Source organism: Salvelinus namaycush, chromosome 9, assembly GCF_016432855.1.
Source record: "Salvelinus namaycush isolate Seneca chromosome 9, SaNama_1.0, whole genome shotgun sequence".
Classification (NCBI taxonomy): domain Eukaryota; kingdom Metazoa; phylum Chordata; class Actinopteri; order Salmoniformes; family Salmonidae; genus Salvelinus; species Salvelinus namaycush.
Window position 1 is genome coordinate 15,705,338 of NC_052315.1, and position 22,327 is coordinate 15,727,664.

At 40.1% G+C, this 22,327-nt stretch overlaps 1 protein-coding gene across 1 annotated transcript in view; it reads right to left on the reverse strand.

Moving 5' to 3' along the window:
* Positions 1-2,722: 2,722 nt before the first annotated feature.
* jak3 (Janus kinase 3 (a protein tyrosine kinase, leukocyte)) overlaps positions 2,723-22,327 on the reverse strand; it is a 32,675-nt gene continuing 13,070 nt past the window's right edge. The window contains exons 7-24 of the mRNA XM_039000954.1: positions 22,201-22,323; positions 21,891-22,048; positions 21,696-21,807; positions 11,638-11,818; positions 11,266-11,390; positions 10,939-11,070; positions 9,894-9,981; positions 9,355-9,479; positions 8,951-9,089; positions 8,535-8,686; positions 8,035-8,185; positions 6,136-6,260; positions 5,244-5,433; positions 4,544-4,668; positions 4,265-4,437; positions 3,791-3,908; positions 3,465-3,578; positions 2,723-3,042 (exon numbers count right to left, since the gene is read on the reverse strand). Coding sequence (XP_038856882.1) covers positions 2,923-3,042; positions 3,465-3,578; positions 3,791-3,908; positions 4,265-4,437; positions 4,544-4,668; positions 5,244-5,433; positions 6,136-6,260; positions 8,035-8,185; positions 8,535-8,686; positions 8,951-9,089; positions 9,355-9,479; positions 9,894-9,981; positions 10,939-11,070; positions 11,266-11,390; positions 11,638-11,818; positions 21,696-21,807; positions 21,891-22,048; positions 22,201-22,323 — 2,451 coding nt within the window. The 3' untranslated portion in view covers positions 2,723-2,922. The remainder of the gene's footprint in view (positions 3,043-3,464; positions 3,579-3,790; positions 3,909-4,264; positions 4,438-4,543; positions 4,669-5,243; positions 5,434-6,135; positions 6,261-8,034; positions 8,186-8,534; positions 8,687-8,950; positions 9,090-9,354; positions 9,480-9,893; positions 9,982-10,938; positions 11,071-11,265; positions 11,391-11,637; positions 11,819-21,695; positions 21,808-21,890; positions 22,049-22,200; positions 22,324-22,327) is intronic.

The following is a 22,327-nucleotide window of genomic DNA, read 5'->3' on the forward strand; positions in this document are numbered from 1 at the left end:
AGTTCTTATGTGTTTTGCTTGTTTAGTGTTGGTCAGGACGTGAGCTGGGTGGGAATTCTATGTTGTGTGTCTAGTTTGTCTGTTTCTGTGTCCAGCCTAATATGGTTCTCAATCAGAGGCAGCTGTCTATCGTTGTCCCTGATTGAGAATCATATATAGGTGGCTTTGTTTTGTGTTGGGGATTGTGGGTGGTTGTTTCCTGTCTCTGTGTTTGTGTTCTGCACCAGATAGGACTGTTATCGGTTTGCCACATTTTGTTATTTTGTTATTTGTTAAGTGTTAAGTGTTAAGTGTTCACTGTTTATTAGTGTTATTAAACATGTTGAGCACTGGCTACGCTGCGTGTTGGTCCGATCCCTGCTACACTCTCTCTTCTAGTGAAGAGAGGGAAGGCTGCCGTTACACTGAGAGAAAAGGTATTTGAGAGAAGGCAGTTGATGGCCTTGATGTATGATCTTAATTTGAGAATGAGAAATTTCCTGCGCCACAGGAAATTCAGATGAGCTTCGTGATTTACATACATTCACTGAAAAGCTGCACCTACACGGTTATATTAACAGTATTGCACTTTTCACGTAGCCTACTTTTGTCCAGCTAATTTATTTTTATCTCACCTTTATTTAACCAGGTAGGCCATAGGCTAACCACCGATCAAGCAACATTATGGACTAAACGTTCAAATCCTGTTGCTGCAGGATTATTTTGCTACAACAACACTGGTCAAATGAATATCCCATATCGGTACCTATCTCACATCTGATCACATGTTCCACTCTACAGAACTAGGGAAAACTATATTTGGATTCTGTGCCCCTCAGACATTGAATGAATTCCAGGGTGGACTAAAGTTGTAAAATAGGCTACCTATTCTGTATTTTCTGTATATTCTGTATTTTATTTATGTATTTTGTATGTAAGGCTTTTGTGTGTGGGGATTTTGTGTGCAGGGCTCAATTGGAAAAGAGACCTGGGCCTCAATGTTGACTTCCCTGTTAAAATAATGGCTCAACTAAAAAAGTTTAAAAGTAAACCTGAAGATGACAAGCTCTTATAAGAGTACTGTTTATTTGTGTGCTTAGACACTCTAAAGATTACATCATGATTTATTATCAAAAGGTTTCTTTCCAGTCGTTGTTAGGTTGTGAACAAAAAGAGTAAAACTCACACGGATGATTAGAAAAAGCTCAAACAAATGTATTCAACCCACTGGATGTTTCAGCTGCAAACACAACATACAAGTCACTCAAACATGTGTGTATGCATTCTGACTAGGCTGAGTCACCTCCTTGTATGTATGAAATAAACAATCTGTCTATGTTGCTAGGCAAGAATTCAGTCTATTCCTCTTACTGGTATTGTCATGGCCCTGCCAAAGTTCCTTCTCTCTTCAACTGTTAACTGTAACTCGAGTTGAGTTCCACATGCTTCCTGGTACTACTTTCTTGGAAACTGGCCTGCCTTATCAGGAACTGAGACTAAACTGTTGCATGACACAAGTAATTTTTCCAACAATTGTTTACAGACAGATTATTTCACTTATATTTCACTGTATCACAATTTCAGTGGGTCAGAAGTTTACATACACTAAGTTGACTGTGCCTTTAAACAGCTTGGAAAATTCCAGAAAATGATGTCATGGCTGTAGAAGCTTCTGATAGGCTGATTGACATCATTTGAGTCAATTGGAGGTGTACCGATAGATGTACTTCAAGGCCTACCTGCAAACTCAGTGCCTCTTTTACTTGACATCATGGGAAAATCAAAAAAAATCAGCAAAGACCTCAGAGAAAAAATAGTAGTCTGTTTCATCCTTGGGAGCAATTTACAAATGCCTGAAGGTACCATGTTCATCTGTACAAACAATACTATAAGTATAAAGTATAAACACCATGGGACCACGCAGCCGTCATACTGCTCAGGAAGGAGATGCGTTCTGTCTCCTAGAGATTAACGTAATTTGGTGCGAAAAGTGCAAATCAATCCCAGAACAACAGCAAAGGGCCTTGTGAAGATGCTGGAGGCAACAGGTACAAAAGTATCTATATCCACAGAAAAACGAGTCCTATATCAACATAACCTGAACGGCCGCTCATCAAGGAAGAAGCCACTGCTACGGTTTGCAACTGCACATGGGGACAAAGATCGTACTTTTTTGAGAAATGTCCTCTGGTCTGATGAAACAAAAATAGAACTGTTTGGCCATAATGACCATTGTTATGTTTGGGGGGAAAAGGGGGAGGCTTGCAAGCTGAAGAACACAATCCCAACCATGAAGCATGGGGGTGCCAGCATCATGTTGTGGGGGTGCTTTGCTGCAGGAGGGACTGGTGCACTTCACAAAATAGATGGCATCATGAGGCAGGACAATTATGTGGATATATTGAAGCAACATCTCAAGACATCCGTCAGGAAGTTAAAGCTTGGTCGCAAATGGGTCTTCCAAATGGACAATGACCCCAAGCATACTTCCAAAGTTGTGGCAAAATGGCTGAAGGACAACAAAGTCAAGGTATTGGAGTGGCCATCACAAAGCCCTGACCTCAATCCTATAGAAAATTTGTGGGCAGAACTGAAAAAGCGTGTGCGAGCAAGGAGGCCGACAAACCTGACTCAGTTACACCAGCTATCTGAAATGTTTGACCCAAGTTAAACAATTTAAAGGCAATGCTACCAAATACTAATTGAGTGAGAAAGTGGTGATCCTAACTGACCTAAGACAGGGAATTTTTATTAGGATTAAATGTCAGGAATTGTGAAAAACTGAGTTTAAATCTATTTGGCTAACGTGTATGTAAACTTCCGACTTCAACTGTACATTTATTATACATGTAATGTAATCAATAAGTTCTAATATGGTAACAGGAATAAGTATATTTCAAGTTAGAATCCAACATTCTCTAATAGGGTTGGCTTCAGTTATATTCATCCCTTTGAACCTTCTCTCTCATCTTGGATGCTGGTCTCAATCTGATCTCCCAGGGTGGAGAAAGTTGGCCGTTCCTCAGCGCTGTATCCCCAGCACATCGTCATCATACTATAAATCTGTTAAATAAAACAAGGGAAGGTTACAAAAACAGGCAAAATAATAACTTTCATACCTGAGACATCCCTATGTCTAGTGTCTATGCCTGTAAAAACTCAGGATAGGACCAGTAGTCATTTATTTATCTTAAACTTTGTGCACTCCTCAACACGCATTTAAAAGCATTGTGTTGTTGTAAGTTGTAAGTATGGACTAGCTAAAGCAGCATTTCCCAAACTCGGTCCTCGGGACCCCAAGGGCTACATATTTTGGTTTTTGGCAAATTAGGGTTCAGTGCCTTGTTCAAGGGCACATTGATGGATTTTTCACCTTGTCGGCTTAGGTATTTGAACCAGTGATCTTTCAGTTACTGGTCCAACAATCTAACCGCTACGCTACCTGCCACCCTAAGCGTGGCATATGGCTGTGGAAGGTGTCTTACTCTGGGAGGGCAGATTGGTGGAGCAGGCAACCTCCAGTTGTCCTTCAGGATATCAACCAGATGCATTGAAATGGAGAGACCCTGCATGTCATTGCCAATCTCCTGCATATATAGCTTTAAATGTGCAGTGGATGGGAGAGAAAATATGTCAGAATCAAATTAGGCATTTATGGGCAGGTAATGTACAATCATAATAATTTAGTTAAAATCATTGACACAAAAACATGTAATGTCAGTGTTGGTAGATTTGAGATAGCTCAAGCTGAAACACACATATTTAATGAGACCAGTAGAAGAAGGTATTAAGGCTTGGTTTAGCCACTTACCCTCTTTGGGTTGCAGTTGTGCTCACAATAGGAGAAGAGCTCATGAAGGACGACTCCAAAACTCCACACATCTGACTTGTGGGAGAATTTGGACTCTGTGATGGACTCTGGGGCATACCTGGGTATGAACAGAAGCCTTATTAGAAGACAACTTGCCTTAGAGCTAATTTCCATAGAAAATGAAGATGCTCTCAGCAGCACTTCAAGTCTATTGACCTGGAGTCATTGGAGAATCAGGTGCGTTAGTGCATGAACAGAAATATGCACACACTAATATCCGTTCCACACTATCGCGCTAACCCTAACAGTACTGTACTTTTACTTTGTGCCAGCAACATTGATGGATGTTCATCCAGCCTAGCGCAGGACAGCTCAGTTTGGATCAGTAGTGTGAAAAGGTAACAAGTGTCTCCAGGATATCATGTCATTTCCACACATGAGTGGAAAGTAAATTCCAAATGCAATGGCAGTTACCAGAAAATTGGGCTTTCTCCAGGATGTGTCACACGGTAGTACTCCTTGTCAAAGGGAATGATCTTTGTCAGGCCAAAATCAGCTATTTTGACCAGTGTGTCACTTGCTACCAGAATGTTCCTAGCAGCCAGATCCCGGTGCACGTAGCGCATGCTCTGTAAGTACTCCAATCCCTAAGTGTGCAAAACAACACAATTAAGGTTTCCCCCTTTACAATGTAGAGATAAACAGTCTTTTATGGAATAGTCAGGATTTCTGCTATTTGAATTGGGCTCATACTTTACAGATTTGAGAGGCAAAAAGCAACATCCGCCTGTTGTTGACGTGCTGCCGGTTCTTCTCCAGGTATCTAATCAGACTGCCATAGGGCAAATATTCCATCACCAAGCTCATGCTGAGTCGACCTACCCAAAATGTGGATAAACATTTCAGAGAGTTAACACAAACATTCCTGCCTTGAAACAGCTATTATTTACATGTAGGCTGAAGGTTCTTACTTCTAATACACTACCTAATCTTTTACATGTTTTTCCAAGAATAGGAAGAGAAAGAAGTTCCCTCTGGGGAAAAACAAATATTTATATTTTATTCAGTGTGTTGAGTATACATAACAAAGAGGGCACATTTAAGAAGCTAATAAAGATATGGAGGTTGACAAAGACAGTTTTTAGATGGTCTAAAGTTATCAAGTAATGGCATTTCTGGCATTTCAGCTATGATTATGAAAATCACAAAGATTTCAGCCCATTTTATGTTCCATTGACTGTTGCATGGTCTATTGACAATGACGGAAAGGATACCAAAAACCCCAACAAACTTCAAATATGAGTTCGTCTAGCGACACTTGATAGAACAGGTTCATTTCCCATGCTATCAACTGTGGTGCAGCTGCAGATAACCTTTATTTCATAGGTGTCATTATAGCCTACAAAAAGTGTTATTGGGGTCTTGGTGTATGAATGTATTTGCATGTTCTTACCCATGCTGTAGCAGACGCCCCTGTATTTGACAATGTAGTCACAATGCAGGGAGCGAATGGTGTTGATTTCCTTTTGAAAGTCTTCCAGGTTTGACTGCTTGTTGGGCTGTAGCTTCTTCACAGCAATCAGCTCGCCTGTGTTGTCCCCCAGAGGATCATATCGGCACAGCTCAACACTGCCAAAGTTCCCCTAAATACAATGAGGACAGAACGTTGTATATTAAAACATGTACTGTAATATACAGTACAACAGGGTGGGGGTGTTTGTATTTTAACCTAGTCAATTCTAGGATTGAGTTCTAAATTAGATTAAATTGATGTTTTGAAAACTGTCATAATTGAAAGTAATGTTCACCTCTCCAATTCCTGAATTCAAGTTACTGTACTGTATGTTGAAATAGATTTGACCCTTGGTACAGGATGCCTAAAATGTTTTGTTCAGAATAGTGTGGGTTGCAGAAGGATAGGAGAACACTGTCCTCTTGTGGTACATGATAAAAAGTGAAGTGACCATTTCTAGGGCTTCGTTTTTTTCTCATTATTTTCTTTTGTTCGCCAAATAACTTCTGAAAACAGAGAGTCAGTCGACTTGCGTTCAGCCATGCATTTTTTTAGAATCAACATAAAGGCACAATGTGTAATTTCAACTGCCTGACCCTGCCACTTTGTTTGGTGAGCCAGGGGATAGGGCTGGGGAAATGCAACTACTCTCAATGTCATAGACGGAGCTACTGTATGGATGCAAGGACTGACAGTAGCCTATAAGAAATTAATCATCATAGCTTTTTAAAGCTATACAATGTTTGTTTACAAAGACTCAATTATTAACAAAAGGATATGAGGAGTGGAAGCACAGCATGTGGGAATGCAACTCATGCAGGTGACAAGTTACCTTCCCCAGAGGGGAGATGTAGCGCAGGTGTCTCTCCTCATACACTGATTGGTCCTGCTGGTGGGAGGGGCCTAATGCTCTGTCCCTGTCAGGGAGAGGCTCCGCAGCGTGGAGTATCACATAATCTATGGCACAGGAAGAAAGGCGCTCAGAGGCTATGTCACTACTGATGCCTTTCATAAATCTGTCTTTCACATAGGGACAGATTTAAAAGTGTTTGCCTCAGAGCAAAGATATCTTACAAATGAAAGGAATAAAAGGTTATCAATAAGTAGAGGTCAGCTTAAGGTAACTGTCCAGTGTTTCCAGATTTCTATGAAATATGACCTATAATTACTTACAAAATGAGTGAAATAGTTTCCTTCCAAAAAATGCTAATTCAGTACGTTAAAAGCAGATTTTCTGTGTTGGAATGGGTTCTTCGGGCTATACACATAGGATAACCCTTTTTGGTTACAGATAGAACCCTTTTGGGTTCTATGTAAAGTCCTTTCCACTGAGGGTTCTACATGGAACCCAAAAAGGTTCTACCTGACACCAAAAAGGGTCCTACCTGGTAAGACTGCCCCTGACAAAAATGTTTTGGGGTCAACCGAGAGTCTTTTAAAATGTGTAATAAAATCAACTATATGTAGGCTACTGAGCTTGTCTGATGCTTTAAGCACTGCGATTAAAAATGAAAACACACAAATTACTAAAGAGGGAGCCAGATATCAATATAGCTAAACCAGAAGAAATAAACCTCTTCCCGACCTTCCTCCCACTGCTGCTGGCCTTTGCAGATTCTGCCTTTAAGCTCCTGAAGTTACCGGCAATAGGCTGAACCAGCGATCGGCAACCTTTTCCATTTGGAGTGCCAAGTTATCGTACCATTTCTACTGAGTTGTGTGCCAGTTATGATTTCATATGCACATTTTCGTGGAACAGTTTCAATTCAATTCATATATTCATATAATAAAGTCTTTATATCTGAAAATCAATGTTGTGGTTAATCAAAATGTAATCTAAATGAAAATGATACAAATCTAAAAGTAACTTCTATTGCCATTGCTACCTTGAGGAACTATTGTCAGTCTCAATGGATGTAAAAACAGACTTGCTTTACTTACAGTGATGGTGAGTTGAGACAATCAGAAAAAGTATCAGATCCCCAAATGGGCCATTTATAGGCCTACATTTGCACGCAGGCCAGGTAGCCTAGGCCTACTTCTATGAGTAATCAGATGTGTTTCCTTACTCAAGATTGAACAGAGCATTACAAACAAAAGACAATTAATAAATTGACAACTCGTAAATGGAATGAAATAAACCAAAACTTTGTTCTCAAAAGTGTAGCCTAGGTTGTGCGCTCTGCAAACAACTTGTCCACTTCTACAATGACAATGATAAGACTGGAGTAATAATAATATATTGAATGCATTAACAGAAATTACCCTAACCAAACAAACATTGTAGATTTGAAATCTTGGGAATTAACGGTAGGCTAAATGTAGCCTACTACTGGTGATACTGGTGTGCCATCCCCGCGGCCTCCGCAATGGATTAGTCCACTTAGACAGGCGTAAATCAGACAGGTGTCTTTTCTACCATCCATTTAAAAAAATATATATATCGACAAAATAAATCTTGGTTGACCAACAGCCTATCGACCAAACAATCAACCAGTCGACTAAATAGGGTCAGCCCTACTACCTGGAACCAAAAAGGGTTCTCTTATGTGGACAGCTGAAGAACCCCTTTGGAACCCTTTTTTCTAAGAGTGTAGAACAAACAGGTCAATAAAAGACAAAGCCCCTAAACTAAAGGGCAGTTTGTGTTTAGCTGTGTTTTATTAAACAAATTCCCACCTGAAAATAGGTGTTTTAAGTAACATGGTTTGGTTTCATTAGCGAGAAGTACCTGACGTTATCAGACTGTTCAGTTGGCGAATTATGCTTCGACAGGAGGGCCTGAATGCAGGCTGGTAGTTCATACACTGACTGATAAGATCCGCCAGCTCTGTCCACTCTGAGGAGGGTAACTGCTTGTAGGTCTCGTAAAACTGCAGCTTCTGCTTGAAAGAAGCAGAGGTTAATTCAACATACTGGGTTTCTACAAAAACGCCGTGGTGAATTTGAGTGGAATTTGACCACAGATTTTCTGAAAACCGCTTAAAAAGTAATCAACATTGGATTAATGTAAGTGTAATACTCAGGATGTAGACAAAGACTAATCCAAGGAGAATTAACAGTTGGTAATTTCATGTGGGTTTTACAGAGAAAATAAACTGCACCTGATTTTCCTGAAACTCTAATTGTATAGGTTTCATGAATAAATTACTTTGGCCCTTATCTACAGGGTAAGTCAATATCAGATACTGTACATTGTTGTGTTAGTGGTAGTAAAAGGTAGGAGTTTACCCTCTCGAGGTCCAGGCCCTGTAGTGGTGCCTGTCCTCCATTGAATAGCTCCCACAGCGTGGCACCGAAGCTCCACTTATCACACTCCAGCTCTAGCCTCTCTGGATCCTCCAACACCTCCGGAGCTACCCATGGAATCCTGTCAAGCACCACTGTACACACACACACACACACACACACACACACACACACACACACACACACACACACACACACACACACACACACACACACACACACACACACACACACACACACACACACACACACACACACACACACACACACACACACACACAGTATATACAGAACAAAAACAGTTAAAAGCATGAGGTTCTTCAATAAAACATCACTTTTTCGAAGCCATTCCCAGTGTGCATGTATACTCTCTGCATTACATTATGATAACTGTTTACCATCTCTGCCCAACATTGCCACGTTGATGCCCGGGTCACTCAGCTTGATGAAAGGAGAACTTCCTTGGGATGCGTCCCCCTCTCTGGCCAAGAGCAGATTTTTGGCACAAATATTCCCATGAGTAATGTTCTTCTCTTCCTATTTGATGAAGGAAGAGACAGATTGTAACAGTTTATTTGAATAGTTCTTAACGAACGTGTATGCTCAAACATTGAGCAAGAAGTAGCAGTTTAACTAGTGTATACACTAGTATTAACAATGAAGGAATGTCTAAGGATAGTTAATCAAACATCTAATGATAATCTATTTGAAATGCTTCCACAGAAAACATACAAAATACTTCCTCAGAAGTTAAGTATTATCAACTGAAGAGAAATCAGGCCAAAGATCAGGTTCATCTCACCAGGAAATTGAGCGCACTAGCCAGCTGTTTGGCTACGTCAAGTTTCCAGCTGACCGACACTGACCCTTCCCTCTTCAGGTACAGGTCAAGGGCACCACACTTGACAAACTCCTGCACCATGACGTCTGCAAGGTTAAGAGATGACCAGCGTAGCATGATTAGATGTGTTACGATAGCAGCAGCTCCTTGAGAGAGAGTTGAGTCAGAACTGCTCAAAGCCCCCACAGAAAATGAAGTGGAACTGCGTTAGCAGACTCTGTAGCACTTTAGATTACAGTGCCCTTAATACCGTGTCACTACTCATATAATTACAATGTAACAAGTAATGTAATTACTCATTGTTACAATGAGTTACAGTGAATTTACGGCAGTAACCCTAACCCTGACCGTAGCCTTAACACTGACCTCAGCTCTAACACCATGAGTTGTAGTTAATTTAAATTGTGCCTGGATTTATTTTGAATTTTTTTAAGGTTTGGTGATTTTGTAGAAATCTGTGAGAAGTGGGATGTTAAGTTGAGAGGCTGATGCTTACTCACTCTTGGATCTGTGAACACTTATCCCATAGACAAGGAGAAGGTGCTTGTGGGAAATCTGGCTCATCAAGCTGGCAGCTTCAAAGAATGACTAGAAATGACAAGCAAACGAACACTTAGAATGGGTGACCACTGTAGCTACTCTCCTTCTATTTGTACAGGGTTTTCTTCAGTAAGGTGTAACAAGGGGTTGATACAAGCTTTGGTATCCTATCTTAGCTACTGTTTCATGTGGCAAAAAGCTAGGGCCACCTGCTCTAAAACATCCCGTAGGATTCAGACAATGAAACACATCCGATAATACGTTTTTAGAATATTCCAAAAAGAGCTGATATAACATGACACAAGTTAACAAAACCCCTCCAAAAAGTTTTCTAATAGGGTCTGTGTCTTTAGATGTAAGTTTGCATACCTGCTTAGTTTGTTATACCATAGACCACCCCTTCCCAAATGGAAAAACCCTCCAACTGAAACTGGCTACTTGAATAATAATATATATATTACCTTTATTTAACTAGGCAAGTCAGTTAAGAACAAATTCTTATTTTCAATGACGATCTACACCAGCCAATCCCGGAGGACGCTGGGCAAATTGTACGCCGCCCTATGGAACTCCCAATTACAGCCGGTTGTGATACAGCCTGGAATCGAACCAGGGTGTCTGTAGTGACACCTCAAGCACTGAGATGCAGTGCCATAGACCACTGCACCACTAAATCATTTTTTTCTTTGACGTTGTAATTGTTGTCAAAGAGTAATTATATTGTGCCGAGTGTATTGCTCTTACGGTTGATCGGATCATTTGACTCAATACATGTCAATTAAAGTAAAGTAGGATATTAAAATGGTCCTCTTATTATTGATTAATAACTAAAAGGACTCATAACATCCAGAAAAAAACTCAGCACCTGGGTTTAAACAAGAACACCTTCTGGTAGATATGGACTAATGCCATGAATGGGGAAATTACAGTTCTGATCCATTCTGATGCAGCCACAGTTTAACATTCTATTTGACTTCTGAAATGCACATGATCTGTTTTGCGTACCTCCCAGCAGTTTTTGTGGTTTGCATCCAGCTCCTTAAGCAGAACATCTGTCACATGTCTCTCCCCATCGCGGATGTCTATCTTGCTGCCTTTGAAGATTCGCGTGAAGGATCCCTGTCCCAAGCTTTCACACTGACAGAAATTATACACACAGTAAAGTGAGTAAACCATTCATTCACTCAAACTGTCATTCATGGCCTTGCCTGTCTTCCCTTATACAGGATTTGTCATATGACGGAATCCATTTAAACTTGAATTGCATTAAACCCACATAACAGAGAACTGATAGGATGTTTGAGTAAAGCTCCAGGCTTCTACTGAACTCACCCATCGCAGATCCTCGTACTTGATCATGTGGAACTGGATGTGACTGGGTTTGGTCCTTTGCAGCGTTGGAGACCCCTGTGTCTCTACTGAGCTGCTACCGCGTATGATCACCATGTTTGAGAGTTCTACAGCAAGAAAGGTGTAGTTTTGTGATGAATGATGTAGCATTACAATAACTATGCAGATGTATCATTGCTAATTGTTATGATTGAGATATGTATAATCAAATAAATATTATGTCTTCTGATTTCAAAATGAAATATATTTTAGTCTCATTTGATTGTGAAGTAACCAATGGTCAATGATCAGAATCCTACGATTTAGCTTTAAGTTTGAGCAATATAAATATTAAACTGGCTTGTTGTCCTGTACCTTTCGGTCGAGGTGGACAACATCTTTCCAGCTTGACAGGAACCTCAGCCAGGAGCAGCTTGCTTTGTTGGAAGAAGTCAGTGAGTTCCCTCAAGCTGAGGAAGGACTTGTGGACCCCCGAAAGACTGAATTGTTCATTCTTCATAATTAGACAGTCTTTGTAATCCAGCCCAAGAGGAGTCTAAGAGAATATCAAAAAGTACACCCCGTAACACTTTATTTGGGGCGGCAGTTAGCCTAGTGGTTAGAGCGTTGGACTAGTAACCGAAAGGTTGCAAGATCGAATCCCCGAGCTGACGTTCTGCCCCTGAACAAGGCAGTTAACCCACTGTTTCCTAGGCCGTCATTGAAAATTAGAATTTGTTCTTAACTGACTTGCTTAGTTAAATAAATGTAAAATATTCAGAAAATGCTGCCGTTGTCAATCTGCCACCATAGGCAGCCTCCTGAGCGGGCCTGCTGTGAGTGAGACACACCCAGAATGTTACTGCTAGCTACTTGTGTCAACACAAGCACTATTATGGATAACAGAACAACTAGCTAGGTAGCTAGCAAAGACTAGCTAGCTATATGCCTAAACTACAGAAATCATGATGACGATAACTAGGGGTAATGTAGAGTGTCTATGCCAAATTGTCATACATTCATCTTCCCTACCACAGATTCTCACAAGGTCAGACTCCAGGATGGGAAAATGCTTACAAGAAAGAGTCAGAGTTGTCGATTTCCATTGTTACATGTAATGTTAAAAAGGAAAGAAAAAGACAGTCCCATTTTTCTAAATTAGATAGCTATCTAGGCTACTCACCATACTATAGGCTACAGATCTGAATCATCACTAGAATAGATATTTATATGTTATTGAGTAGGCCTGTATCTTTGTTTAATCTAATCTAATTATTAATCTAACAATACAAATCCTTATTGTTTTGTAAGATATGTAAGGTCTTTTATATGTTGCAATAAAGTTGACTAAAGTAGTAGCATTTTTTAAAACTTATTTTCACTTGGTAATGAGTAATAAGTAATTATATAGAAATTGCTTATAGGTAACTATAAAGTTACACTTCACTTTATATAGCTAAATCCTGTGTAACAACTAGCAAAAACCTTGTACTTATGCAGATATGTACTCTGTGTATCACTGTGTTTATTTTTTCACTTGGATGGCACTTTCAGAAGCTGACGATTAGATTGTCAGAATGGTTAACATAATTTGTAGGTACACTTCAAGTAAGTACACTTCAAGATACACTTAATTTTAAATAGATAAATCCTGTGTAACACCTATTAATTACATTGTACTCATGCAGATATTACACATACTCTGTAGTGTACTTGTGGGTTTATCCTCTCACAGCTATACAATTAGGGTCAGGTTGTCAGGATGGCTAACGTACTATATGAGTACACATATATAAGTACACATGGGCTCCCGAGTGGCGCAGTGCAAGAGGCGTCATTACAGTCCCTGGTTTGAATCCAGGCTGTATCACATCCGGCTGTGATTGGGAGTGTCGTAGCGCGGCGCACAATTGGCCCAGCGTCGTCCAGGTTTGGTCGGGATAGGCAGTCGTTGTAATTAAGAATTTGTTCTTAAATTACTTGCCTAGTTAAACAAAGGTAAAATAAAAAGCTGGACCTAAAGACGTCACAACTTTAAACAAAAAACATAGAATGTCAAAGTAAAATTAAGTGGTTGAAGTGTTTATATTACCCATTTAGTCCAAATCAAATCAAATTGTATTAGTCGTGGGGACGACGTCATTGATGCACTTATTGATGAAGCCAATGACTGATGTGGTGTACTCCTCAATGCCATCGGAGGAAGCCCGGAACATATTCCAGTCTGTGCTAGAAAAACAGTCCTGTAGCTTAGCATCTGCTTCATCTGACCACTTTTTTATTGATCTAGTCACTAGTGCTTCCTGCTTTAATTTTGCTTGTAAGCAGGAATCAGGAGGATAGAATTATTGTCAGATTTGCCAAATGGAGTGTGAAGTAGAGCTTTGTACGTGTCTCTGTGTATGGAGTAAAGGTGGTCCAGAGTTTTTTTCCCTCTGGTTGCACATTTAACATTCTGATAGAAATTTGGTAAGACCGATTGAAGTTTCCCTGCATTAAAGTTCCCGGCCACTAGGAGTGCCGCCTCTGGGTGAGCGTTTTCCTGTTTGCTTATGGCGGAATACAGCTCATTGATTACGGTCTTAGTGCCAGCATCAGTCTGTGGTGGTATGTAAACAGCTACGAAAAATACAGATGAAAACTCTCTAGGTAGATAGTGTGGTCTACAGCTTATCATGAGATACTCTACCTCAGGCGAGCAAAACCTCAAGACTTCCTTAGATATCGTGCTCTAGCTGTTATTTACACAAATACATAGTCCGCAGCCCCTTGTCTTACCAGACACCGCTGTTCTATCCTGGCGATACAGCGCATAACCAGCCAGCTGTATGTTGATAATGTCGTCGTTCAGCCACAACTCTGTGAGGCATAAGATATTACAGTTTTGAATGTCCTGTTGGTAGTTTAATCTTCCTTGTAGGTCATCGATTTTATTTTCCAAAGATTGCACGTTTGCTAGCAGAATGGAAAGCAGTGGGGGTTTATTCGATTGCCTACGAAATCTCAGAAGGCAGCCCGCCCTCCGGACCCTTTTTTCCGCCTTCTCTTCACGCAAATGATGGGGATCTGGGCCTGTTCCCAGGGAACCAGTATATCATTCACGTCAGCTCGTTGGACTAGTTAAAGGAAAAGAGGATTCTGCCAGTTTGTGGTGAGTAATCGCAGTTCTGATGTCCAGAAGTTATTTTTGGTCATAAGAGATGGTAGCAGCAACATTATGTACAAAATAAGTTTAAAAATAAGTTACAAACAATGCAAAGAAACAAACAAAAAAACACAATTGGATAGGAACACGTAAAACGTCAGCCTTCTTCTCCGGTGCCATCTTTATTCACAAATTGCGCATTAACAAATTGACGACAGCCTGTATGCCATGCCCACCTATCTGTTTCATGTCTCAGGTAGCCCGCAAAAGCCAGTGGATAGAATGCAAGAATTGACTAATATTTGTCATAATCCTAATTGTCATGTGCCTAGGCCTACTTATCGCCAGAGTGTGTGCCATGGTGAAACTTGAACTCATGTACTAAATCTGAAACAATATGATGGTGACATTTAAAATTGCTGACATTCTTGAAAGTCAAGACAATCCTTGTCCTGCAAAGAAACATACTTTTTTTTTTATAGTTGAATAAATAGATTTTGCAAGCAGTAGGCATTTTCATGATGCCATCACTTGCCCCACATCTTCTAAATTAGATTTTTTTTTTTTAACACTGTTTTCATCATCAATTTTCACAATAAAGGAAGTTCGACAAAAGAAAATCCATCCCTGTTGAACGGATAAAATGTTAGTTGATCTTTAGAAAATGTATCTTACATCTGCCGTTTTCATTACGTCGCAATGATTTTCTTTGCCACATTGCTTAAATCGAATAAACCTGGGTCAATGGAAACCTGCCTACTGTTTTTGCTAGCACTTGCCCCCAAAAAGTGTACCATCTGTGTTAACTTGGTTGAGTTTACAGATATACTGTAGGTCAACCTCACTGACTGGATAACTACCAATACTGGTGGTATCCCAGATTATAATTAATGTGTATGTTACCTATTATGACAACTTGAACCTCCTTGCCATCCAAGTGAGAGGATAAACCCACAAGTACACCACAGAGTACATGTAATATCTGCAAAAGTACAATGTTATTACTAGGCGTTACACAGGATTTAGCTATTTAAAATGAAGTTTATCTTGAGGGACACTTACTTGTAATTTACATAAAAATATTTTAACCTTTATCTAACTAGGCAAGTCAGTTAAGAACACATTCTTATTTACAATGACGGCCTCCCAGGGAACAGTGGGTTAACTGCCTTGTTCATGGGCAGAATGACAGATTTTTACCTTGTCAGTTTGGGGATTCAATCCAGCCACCTTTCGGTTACTGCTCGCCCAAGGCTACCTGCCGCCAGCAGTTTTAATCGGAACAAGATAGTTCAATGGAAATGCTCTGTGGCAGGCAATTTTCGCATCTACTTTCTATGCAAACTTTGTAAATGTCGCCAAAAAGGTAAGGTAATGGAAACATAGCGACTGAGTGGAGATTTTGAAGAGTGCACATTCACGGGTAGGTAATTAGTGCCTACTGAGTCTCCAACCATTGTAATCTCGGACAGCCAGAGCATCTGTCCACAAGAGATTACAACCCTGTGACAGTTATTAATGAAACAGATGCAGCTGAGAAGAAACTAAACACTAAATGGTGAATTTAGTGGAAACTTTCCCATTTGTAACAAGCATTTGTTGTTACACCTCTGTAATTACAGACTGCAAGACTGCAGTTACAGACTGCAGTTACATGGTGTTATTATAGTGTAACGGAGTTATTACAATTAACTACAATACTTGTTACAGTGTAATTACACATGTAATTATACAGTACTAAGGACCCCTTAAAATTAAGTGTTACCAGAAAAAGTTTTAAACTGTAACCAGGGTATTTGCAAACAGCACAGGAATGAAATCATCCACATGTATTGATCTCATCTTTACTAATGCTGCAGAAATCTGCTCTAAAGCAGTATCCACATCCATTGAATGTAGTGATCATAATATAGTAGCCATATCTAGGAAAACCAAAGTTCCAAAGGCTGGGCCTAATATAGTGTATGAGAGATCATACAAAAGGTTTTGTAGTGATTCCTATATTGAAGAGAATATTTGCTGATCTGTGGTGTGTAATGATGAGCAACCAGACGCTGCACTTGACACATTTATGTAATGTGTTATTCCAGTTATTAATAAGCATGCACCCATTAAGAAAATGACTGCAAAAACTGTTAAATCCCCAACGAATGACAAGGAATTAAAACATGGTATGGTTGAGAGGGACGAAGCAAAAGGAATGTCAAATAAATCTGTCTACACAGCTGGTACTGTAAATTGAGAAATCATGTGACTAAACTAAACAAAAAAGAAGAAGAAACTGTGAAACTATGAAACAAAGATAAATGATATAGAGAATGATAGTAAAAAGCTTTGAAGAAACTTAAACCCCCCTAAGGTTGGTGTCCGCGCCTCCGAGGAAATCAAATAAGCGTAATAAAGCAATCCCCATCAAAATCCGTCAGTTTAAGCTAGAGATATGTTTTTTTCAATCCACCATATCTGCCTATGTCACACTTCTGAATCTGCACTGAAAGGTGACAGAGCTAGAGCAGTGTTTGTCAGACCATGAGACATCCCGAAAATCGTTCTTCTCACAACATTGTCTGTAGTGTCCGAACAGGATGGTGTTCTCAATTTTGCTCTATGTCCGCGACAATTGTCAGGAGACTCGTCTGAAGTCGGTACAGACCCTTTGCTATGAGACTCGAAATTGAGCTCAGGTGCATCCTGTTTCCATTGATCATTCTTGAGATGTTTCTACAACTTGATTGGAGTCCACCTGGGGTAAATTCAATTGATTGGACATGATTTGGAAAGGCAAGCCAAAAATGATTTGGAAAGGCAAGCGCAAAAACCAAGCCATGAGGTCGAAGGAATTGTCCGTAGAGCTCTGAGACAGGATTGTATCGAGGCACAGATCTGGGGAAGTGTAACAAAAAAAATCTGCAGCATTGAAGGTCCCCAAGAACACAGTGGCCTCCATCATTCTTAAATGGAATAAGTTTGGAACCACCAAGACTCTTCCTAGAGCTGGCCGCCCGGCCAAACTGAGCAACCGGGGGAGAAGGTCTTGGTCAGGGAGATGACCAAGAACCTGATGGTCACTCTGACAGAGCTCCAGAGTTCCTCTGTGGAGATGGGAGAACCTTCCAGAAGGACAACCATCTCTGCAGCACTCCACCAATCAGACCTTTATGGTAGAGGACTCTCAGACAATGAGAAACAAGATCTCTGGTCTGATAAAACCAAGATTGAACTCTTTGGCCAGAATGCCAAGCGTTACGGCAGGAGGAAATCTGACACCATCCATACAGTGAAGCAGGACTGTGAGACAAGGATCGAGGGAAAGAGGAACGCAGCAAAGTACAGAGAGATCCTTGATGAAAACCTGCTCAAGAGCGCTCAGGACCTCAGACTGGGCCGAAGGTTCACCTTCCAACAGGACAACGACCCTAAGCACACAGACAAGACAACACAGGAATGACAAGTCTGTGAATGTCCTTGAGTGGATCAGCCAGAACCGGACTTGAACCCGATTGAACATCTCTGGAGAGACCTGAAAATAGCTGTGCAGCGACACTCCCCATCCAACCTGACAGAGCTTGAGAGGATCTGCAGAGAAGAATTAGAGAAACTCCCCAAATACAGGTGTGCCAAACTTGTAGCCTCATACCCAAGAAGACTCAAGGCTGTAATCACTGCCAAAGATGCTTCAACAAAGTACTGAGTAAAGGGTCTGAATACTTATGTAAATGTGACATTTCTGTTTTTTATTTGTAATAAATGTGCAACAATTTCTAAAAACCTGTTTTTGATTTGTGATTAATGGGGATTGTGTGTAGATTGATGAAAAAAACGATTTAATCCATTTTAGAATAAGCCTATAACAAAATGTGGGAAAAGTCAAGGGGTCTGAATACTTTCCAAATGCACTGTATGGAGACCATTTGCTGCCAAAAATAGAATTTAAATACATCTAAAGGAAAATAATTATAATTATAATAAAATGTTTCCTGATCTTCAATTTTATATATTTTGTGTGACTATCTGTTGTTCCATGTAGTGAATGTGTTATTCAAAGCATTTGTATGGGCTAATAGCAGTAATGGCCAAAATAATTTTTCATCAAATAATTTGGTTCTATTTTTATTTGATAGTTCAAGGGGTCATAATATTCTAAATCAAATAGCTAAATGACCCTAGATTTGAGCTTTATTATGATGATAGTATTTCCATAAATTAAATTGTGTACTGAAGCATGTGTGTAACTGTATGAAGTGAAGGTCTTAAGTTAAACCATTCTACTGCAATGGTTTTACAAGTGTAAGGGCTATGAAATAAGGATCAGTTACTAGTCGGATTGTACAACACAGAATGAAGGGTTTGAAAGTGTGTGGTTTTATGTGTTGATTTCACTTACTTTTAGTATACAGTACCAGTCAAAAGTTTGCACACATCTACTGATTCAAGAGTTTTACTTAATTTTTACTATTTTGTAGAATAATAGCAAAGACATCAAAACTATGAAATAACACATATCGAATCATGTAGTAACTAAAAAAGTGTTAAACAAATCAAAATATATTTTATATTTGAGATTCTTCAAAGTAGCCACCCTTTCCCTTGATGACAGCTTCGCACACTCTTTGTATTCTCTCAACCCGCTTCATGAGGTAGTCAACAGGAATGCATTTCAATTAACAGGTGTGCCTTGTTAAAAGTTCATTTGTGTCATTTCTTTCCTTCTTAATGCGTTTTAGCCAATAAGTTGTGTTGTGACAAGGTACGGGTGGTATACAGAAGATTGCCCTATTTGGTAAAAGACCAAGTCCATTTTATGGCAAGAACAGCTCAAATAAGCAAAGAGAAACGACAGTCCATCATTATTTTAAGGTCAGTCAATACGGAAAATGTCAAGAACTTTGAAAGTTTCTTCAAGTGCAGTCGCAAAAACCATCAATCACTATGATGAAACTGGGGACCACCACAGGAATGGAAGACGCAGAGTTACTTCTGCTGCAGAGGATAAGTTCATTAGAGTTACTAGCACCTCAGATTGCAGCCCACATAAATGCTTCACAGAGTTCAAGTAACAGCCTCCAGGCTGTGTAAGGGCTATTTGACCAAGAAGGAGAGTGATGGAGTGCTGCATCAGATAACCTGGCCTCCACAATCACCCGACCTCAACCGTATTGAGATGGTTTGGGATGAGTTGGACTGCAGAGTGAAGGCAAAGAAGCCAACAAATGCTCAGCATATGTGGGAACTCATTCAAGACTGTTGGAAAAGCATTCCAGGTGCAGCTGGTTGAGAGAATACTAAGAGGGTATAAAGCTGTCATCAAGGCAAAGGGTGGCTACTTTGAAGAATCTCAAATATAACATATATTTTGATTTGTTTAACACTTTTTTGGTTACTACATGATTCCATATGTGTTATTTCGTAGTTTTGATGTTTTTACTATTATTATACAATGTAGAAAATAGGAAAAATAAAGAAGGAACCCTTGAATGAGTAGGTGTGTCCAAACTTATGACTGGTACTGTGCGTATTTTGATAGAACCTCCTTTGATAGTTTAAGCCATAATCTAATGATTACCGCTATCGCTATCACAGAAGTGATAAAAGGAGGGAGTGTAATTGTACACAGTATGCATCTACTCTCACTCTTTCTTGGTTCATGCAGGTGACTGTGATCTCCTCCTCAGACCAATTGGCAAAACACCCAGAATATGTTCTGGAAGTTGGGATAGGAGAAATTGCTCAGTGTCTTGGGAAACTGAGCCCGCGCTATAACAGCCAGTCACCTGCAGGAACCAACCCTATGAGTCATGCCTATGTAGCTTTTTTGTGTAGCAGTATATAAGAGGACAGAAGGGACCGCCCTGGCGGAGCTTATGGCAGACTTGTACTTTGTATGTGTGTTGCTTGTAACCTCTCCAATTAACTGATAATAAAGAATGATTAATTTAATATTGACTTCAGGTGTTTCCTTGGTATTGAATTTCCACCACATACTGATAAGATGTTAGCTGTTTTGATAGACTTCAGTGCAGCTTTTGACATTATCGATAATAATCTGCTGCTGGAAAAACTAATGTGTTATGGCTTTACATCCGCTGCTATATCGTGGATTGAGAGTTACCTGTCTAACAGAACACAGAGGGTAACTCAACATTATACACGTCAGCTACCACAGCAAGTGAAATCACTGCAACACTTAACAAAGAGCTGCAGTAAGTTTTAGAATGGGTGGCAAGTAATAAGGTCGTACTAAATATTTCAAAAACTAAAAGGATTATATTTGGGTCAAATCATTAACTACTACCTTATTACTAAACCTAACTAAATCTTGTAATGAATAATGTGGAAATTGAGCAAGTTGAGAAGACTAAACTGCTTGGAGTAACCCTGGATTGTAAACTGTCATGGTCAAAACATATTGATGCAACGGTAGCTAAGATGGGGAGAGGTCTGTACTTAATAAAGCGCCACTCTGCTTTCTTGACAAAATAAGTCCTACAGGCCCTAGTTTTGTCACACCTGTACTACTGCCCAGTGGTATTGTCAAGTGCCACAAAGAGGGATATATGCAAATTACATTTGGCCCAAAACAGAGCAGCACGGCTGGCCCTTAAATGCATATTGTATATGCAGAGTAAACATCAATGACATGCATGTCAATCTATACTTCTCAAAGTAGAGGAGAGATTGAATGCATCACTACTTGTCTTTGTGAGAGCTATTGACATGTTGAAAGCACCGAGCTGTCTGTTCAAATGACTGGCATACAGCTCAGACACCCATGTATACCCCACAAGACATGCCACCAGAGGTCTCTTCACAGTCCCCAAGTCCAGAACAAGCTCTGGGAAACGCACAGTACTACATAGAGCCATTACTACATGGAACTCTATTCCACATCAAGTAACTGATGCAAGCAGTAAAATCAGATTTATAAAACAGGCACAACTAAACCTTATGGAACAACGCTAACTGTGAAGAGACACACACACACAGGCACACACACACACACGCATACGTGCACACAGACACTGGCACACACACTCTACACACAGGTACATGGTAATATTGTTGTATGGTGGTATTATACATTTTCTATTGTAGATATGCAGTGGTGTAAAAATGTTATAAGATGTACAGTTATTTTATTTGTTTTGATTGTAAGGGGGATTCCTAATAAATACAATATAATACAATACAGGTGGACCATCAGGACTATCTAAATAAAGTGTGACCAAAAGTAAATCCAGATTAAAGCAATTTGAGGATTGATTATGTGTCATAATTGTCAACTTTTTACCTGAACGCAGACAGTGAGAAAGAACTTGTCATAGTCTTTGGGGCTGCGTCTTAGCAGAAACCTGCCATCTTTGGCGCCTACTTTTTTCAGCTTGTGCACTGCAAACTCAGACCTGAGAAAACAACATATAAAGGCACACAGATGTTAACATCTAATGTATCTCTATGGGTTTGATATAAGTCTGAAAGGACCTACGTGATTGGCCCATGGCAGTTGCTTTCAATGTCTTCAAGCAGGCTGGGAGGTGCAACGTCTTGACAGAAATAGTGACTGGAGTCTGTAGTCAGCCTGAAGTAGCCATCCACAAGTGAAACAAATGAAAGCGCCTCAGTCACTGTTTGAAACTCGGCCTCCTGTGGAGAAAAATGGTGACATGCACACTTTTTCTTTAGCCATACACCCCCCGAAATGGATGTTGCTCAGGTGCAATGAGTCAGCATCAATTGTTGTTGATTAAGCATTAATTAAGGATGTATTGAGCATTGATTCAGTGATATCAACCAACCAGGCATCTGTCGTCCTGCCGGGTGATCGTGACCACCCTGCTGTCCTGGGGAACCTGCTCGTGGCATGCCCTCTTGATGTTGATGTCGATGATCTCTGGGAAGTCACAGAATGTCTGCCACTCCTGT